At 34.5% G+C, this 6,095-nt stretch overlaps 1 protein-coding gene across 1 annotated transcript; it reads left to right on the top strand.

Moving 5' to 3' along the window:
• The first annotated feature begins 434 nt into the window (after nucleotides 1-434).
• LOC130641431 (uncharacterized) lies at nucleotides 435-4,897 on the top strand. The gene is made up of 3 exons (XM_057448234.1): nucleotides 435-618; nucleotides 1,649-1,745; nucleotides 2,351-4,897. Exons 1-3 carry the CDS (start codon nucleotides 596-598, stop codon nucleotides 3,770-3,772), a joined length of 1,542 nt encoding a protein of 513 aa, XP_057304217.1. The 5' UTR covers nucleotides 435-595; the 3' UTR covers nucleotides 3,773-4,897.
• Nucleotides 4,898-6,095: the final 1,198 nt, after the last annotated feature.

Here is a 6,095-nt window from a genome sequence, read left to right as displayed (position 1 = left end):
TTTACTTCAATTTAGCTATTTCAAAGATGTACACTGCTTACAAAATCTGAATGTGTGTAAGGTATAGACGGCAACCGTTTGATTTGTTTGACTGTTGCCGAGTAACCCTGAAACCACAGCAACCATGTTTTTTTTATTTTATTTTATGAATTGTTTCTTATTTGGAGTTTATTAACATCAAGACAATATCCAAGTTTGTTATTCCAATCTATAGGATGTATGATTCAACGTAAACATATGGACGACTAAATTAAAGTTAAATTTATATTTTAAATCGCTCTTAAGCGTCAAAGAAAGTCTAAACGCCGTGTCCACTGTTACCAGAAACACTAACGTCCCTGCAGAGTTAAACGTCACAAAAATTTAATTACATATGACAGTCGAAAATTGTTTTGTTTCAGTGGCAATTCTACTATAAAACGTGTTTCAAAAGTTTTACAGATAATTAAATCTTTGTTACAGTTAAGGCCTGATTCTTAAAAATTCTTATGATATTCTATAATTTTGATAGTTTTAACCTTCCTTGTTCTTTTGTTATCTTATAACAAATTATGCATCCAGTGTAACGATAGTTGCAGAGTGGTACATCGCACAAATGGTGGTAAATCAGAAGTCTCAGTGAGTATAAAATACGTTTTTCATTCCCAAACACGGTAAACGTAAACAACAAATGCAATCACTGAAATAATGTGAAGGGCAATATTTACAGGTGGTCAAGTGTGAAGGATTTAAAAACAATATAACGCACTGCTAGCTACTGGTAATAATTTAACCCTATTCGGTCCGGGGTGGGGGTCCCCCCCTCTACGGTTTTTTTAAATAATTCCTTATTGCTATGTTATATGGCTATGAAACTTACTGAGTTTCAATATTTATCTATTAGACACCTGCATGCCAAATTTTTAGGTCCCATGCCTTTTAGAGACCTTGATATCGGCCATTACTCGAAACTACCCCTGAAAATCTCTATGAAATCCTTATAATGGGGAAAATTTAATAACTCCTGTTAGGGTTATCTTTAGAACTTGAAACTTGCAGCACAACTTTGTTTTATTAAGAAGAATCATTTTGCATTATTTGGACACGTGATTAATACGATTTCCTGATTTTGTCGGATTTTACCCAAAAATCGGAAAAAACGGATTTTCGGTCAATTTTTGGCAATTTTTTATGCGATCCACGTAGTAACTTTTATTTAGCTTTCAGCAACTTCAAATAGAATACAAAAATTCGCTCTGGAAAAAGTAATAAAATTTTAAGCAAATAGTGGCATTTTTAACAACTTTTAAGCTTCTGATGACGTCACAGAAAATGTGCTGACGCAACCAAAAATTTATTGCTGCCATTTTGTTCCTTTTATGACGTACTATAAGTGTGCCAGGTTTGATTCAATTTGAACAACCCTATAAAAAGGCATTGGGGGGGGGGGGGGGGGGGCGGTTCCCCCCCCTCAAGGTCATAGTATGTTCGAAAAACCCTGGACCGAATAGGGTTAAGAGTAGCTGGTTGGAGACGTACACCATTTGATCCGTAACCATGACAACATTAACCACGCTATGTGTATCAAATATACTACATCAATAAAACTATTCGAAAAAAATATAATACTTGGATGTAAACGTATTGTTTCCTTTTTCTTTTTTTTTAGCATCAGAATTATAAAGTTTTCTCATGCCAAACTGTTCATTTTATTTTCAACAATCAAGCCAGCAAATACCAGTTGTGGAGATCTTTGTTGTTTTAAGGTTGGAAAAGATTTAGTTTTTTATGCGTTATTTTTTGTGTAAAAGACAACAGGGTTTGGTTTATTATCGACGCCGTCTTTATTTTATGGAAGAACTCTAAGTTGCTCGATTGGCCATTATCTTTTTTAGTATAATTTGAACAAAGAAAATGTTAGATAAAGACAAAGTAAAATGTACACACATTGTTTCTTTCAGTTGTTAAAAATTTTTTGGAAAATCCTTAAAACGCTTGGAAGAATCATTTCAGTAAAATAATATGGTGTTGTTTTTTTGAAAAATAAGAGTGCACGTTTTTAATGAAAATTGCGTTTTGTGTAAATTATAAAATTTTTTCGATCATGGAGGCTATTTTATATGCTTCCTTCGTTAGCGACTCACACTAATACCAGTTTTACGACTATTTAATAATGAAGATAAGAAGTGTATAACACCTTAAAAATTATTTATTTTAGTAAAAGTAATGATATTTTTCAATTCATTATAACAAAATTACCTTATCGGAAGAATAATTTTTTCGTAACATAAGACAAACTTATTGTAGCTAAGCTAGCGGTAGGTCTACATATAACTATTCATTATTTTTATAAGCATTTTAAACTTTCTAGGTCTGCCAGGACATCATGAAGAAGGATATTAGAAAATATTTCAACATTTCATGGCAATTTATCCCATCTAAGATTACAATGTTTTGCTATTATGGAGCAAAATACACACTGATGTCGTATCTGGTCATATTTTTTACCAGCTTTGGATTAGATCCACAACAAGCTGGAGTCATTGCCAGCGTTCGTTCGGCAGTCCAAGTCATTGGTAGCATTGTAATCGGTTGGCTGGTCGATTATACAAGAAGATGTAAATTGATCCTGCTTTCAGCAATTTTTTTAGCAGCCCTGTCAGTGTTAGTAATGCCATTTGCTGGAAACGTTATTTCTTCATCAAATACTTTAAAAAAAGACAACACTAGTGTTAATGTTACTTTGGAAATCTTGAATTCAAATGGAGATAAAAATCTTCAGTTATTCTGGACGTTTTTGAGTTGCTGCTTTGTGTATGCGTTCTCTGATGGCATACATGGAATGGTAGATGCTACAATCATGAAACTCACACACATAAAAGGAAAAGGAAAAAGTACCTACAATCATCAAAGATTATGGGGTTCAATTGGATATGGATTTGTGCCTTTAGTAGCTGGGCTAGTCCTTGAACAATGGCATTCTAAGGGATTTATTCCAGTTCTTTATCTCTTTGTTGCACTACATGGTATTTTAATGGTGAGCTGTTACATCATGCTGAGAGGTGATTCTTACGATACAGAACAAAATGAAGGGACTGATTCAAAGGAAAATCAAAAGGTTTTGAAACACCTGTGGGCATCAATAAAGCAAATGGATACAGTTGTTATTATGGTTAACAGTTTCTTGAATGGAGTTGCTGGCGTCATCCAATTCGGCTTTATTTATCTACTCATGCAGGAAGAAATGTTCAATGCTTCGAAAACAATTATGGGATTCTCATTTTTAGCATCTTCTTTAACCGAAGCCATGGTAGCACCGTTCATAGGTAAAATGTCCAAATGTTTGGGTAGTCCTTATGCAAGTATGGCATTGTCCCTAATAGGTTATGGACTGACGTTTTTATTGTATCATTTTACAAAAAATGCAATTCTTGTTCTCCCTATCAATCTAATTGCTGGTATTACCTATCCAGGATTTATATACAGTGCACAGGACGAATTGTATCGACTGACACATCCTAGCAGTTTAACAGTAATGTTCACAATTGATCGCAGCGTTTATAGCGGTATTGGCGGTGGAATGGCTGGTGTGGTTGGTGGTAGCTTGTTTAAGCAATACGGCGGGCGTGTTATGTATTTGATATTTGCCGTAATGTATTTTGTATCTGCTGTGCTGACCTACGCATACGGATATTGCCGTAACGACAACAAAAAGCCTGTTTGGATTACGAACCGTTTCAAGGACTGTGACAATGAAGAAAAGCTAATTTCTAAAACAGAAACCATGATTTAGCCGTACACATCTTTAATATTTAGTTAATATTTATTACTTAATTTACCTTACCTAAATAAACGCGGTTTAAAGCTAAACTCGTTTAACACTTTTGTGGTCACACATGCTATAATTGTGTGTAACTTCTATTGCCTATTATTATTCATCGGGTATTACCTCAACATCTAAACATTTTTGTGTTACGACTGGGTGGTTAAATCGAAAATAAACTTGAAGAAGTTTCTTTTACGTAGAGAATCATAGGAGAAAATATAGCCATACGTTTGGAATTTTTGTATCAACAGGCACAACAGTTACCGAAAACACCAAAGCAAATCGCTTACTGAAACAAAAAATAGCATAAAAAATGTCTACGTTAATGTGGTACTCTTGAGAATGAAGTGAACATGACTGTCAAAGTGTTGCACGTATTCTTTAAAGATGCTGATGAAACTTTCTAGTAGCAGTTTCTTAATGTTTTGCCAATTTTAGTAAAGTTTCTTTTTTAGTTTCTTAACCCTATTCGGTCCAGGGTTTTTCGAACATACTATGACCGGGGGGCGGTGGATTCCGCCTTACTTTTGTTCTAGAGCGAATTTTTAACCTCTGTTTGGAGTTTCTGAAAGCTAAATAAAAGTTATTTAACATATCTTCCGGTTTTTACATGGATCGCATGAAAAATTGCCAAAAATTGCCCAAAAATCCGTTTTTTCCTATTTTGGGGTAAAACCCGACAAAATCGGGAAATCAGATTAGTCACGTGTCCAAATTATGCAAAACGATTTTTCTTGATAAAAAAGTAGTGTTGCAAGTTTCAAGTTTTAAGGATAATTCTAACAGGAGTTATTATATTTTTCCCATTATAAGGATTTCAGAGATTTTTAGGGGTAGTTTCGAGTAATAGCCAATATCAAAGTCTCTGAAAGGTATGGGACCTAAAAATCTGGCATGCAGGTGTCTAATAGATAAATATTAAAACTCAGTAAGTACGAAGGTTATCTGGTAAGAAGGTCATCTGGTAAATGACGAGGACCAATTCGCAGCAACGGACTCCAATATGGAAGTAGCAAATGTTGAATTCAACATAATAGATCATAATAGATCAAAACTTTCAATTGTTTCTAATAAACGCCCCACGCTCTAATTAATGCCCCTCTCCAATAAACGCCCACCCTTAAATTCCCAAAAATTAATTAAACGGCCATGGCGTCAAATAGAGATTGGAAAAACATGTATTTACACAGTTTGAAAGTTTAAATATATCGAATGAAATTGACATCGACTTTTATCGTAGTGTATATTCGTACGCACTTTTGCGCATTTTTGAGTACGTATATGTTCATCCGCTATTCGTACGTAAAGTGCTTTAGGGTTAGGGTTAGGATTCTTTTTCCTTTTTTCTACGTATAAATAGCGCTACGCACTATTAATACGCACTTTATGTCATATTAAAGTGCGTACGAATATACAGTTCCGACTTTTATCTGTTGGTTGTTCAATCACACAAGCGTATGTTTTCAATAAGTTTATGAAAAGATATTTCATGGAAAATTACTGTTATTAATTTCTTAATTGTACTGAAAGTTTCTTATTCTTTGAAAGCTGTACCCTCTTAATAAAAGAGTTTCTTTTTTTGAAAATACGTATATTCGCCAGCCTAACGTATTCTCAAGCTGAACAAAACCTTCATGTGAAATCTTTAAGACCACTGAAATTTAAGGAAGAAAAGAAAATTCTAAACTTGAGTGGCTGGGTTAGGTAATGTTTACCTTAAGATTTAATGACTTATAAAAAAGCATATCACTCCACAGTCAATTTTCTATTGACTATGGTCACTTCTATGTTAGGCTGATCCCATCCTCAATACTGCTCCTTAAATTTAAACTGCCTTTTAATTATTATTTCACTTGCACCCCCCTCCCCACAACCTCGGATCCAGCCTCGATCCCATAGTCACTACCATTTATTGTACGAGGATTAAATTGGCCCTGGGATTGAAATTGCCTAGAAAGCTTCTTCTTTTACTTTAAAATATATCAAAATATATGCTCGTTGCAAATTATATCTGTTATCTGAAAAAAAAACATTAATTAGCGAAAAAGTAAGAAGGCGGGCCTCCTCCATCACTGAGAACCTCTTGGCGGCCCGCCGTTCTGATCTGAAAAAAAAAACAATATGATCTGGAAAGGAGGTTTAGTCAAGTAATGACGATGACAAAGATAAAATCATCAACGAGGAGGACAATAAAAATGATGAAATACAACGCGCAATATTCGTCCAGCCGAGCCCGTTTTCAGAAAAACAGAACCTGCGCCTGCCTCCATGTTACCATGTTTGTTTATAT

This window comes from Hydractinia symbiolongicarpus, chromosome 4 (assembly GCF_029227915.1).
Source record: "Hydractinia symbiolongicarpus strain clone_291-10 chromosome 4, HSymV2.1, whole genome shotgun sequence".
Lineage (NCBI taxonomy): Eukaryota > Metazoa > Cnidaria > Hydrozoa > Anthoathecata > Hydractiniidae > Hydractinia > Hydractinia symbiolongicarpus.
The sequence above is the reverse complement of the archived record's forward strand: the minus strand, read 5'-3'. Positions and strand labels throughout refer to the sequence as shown.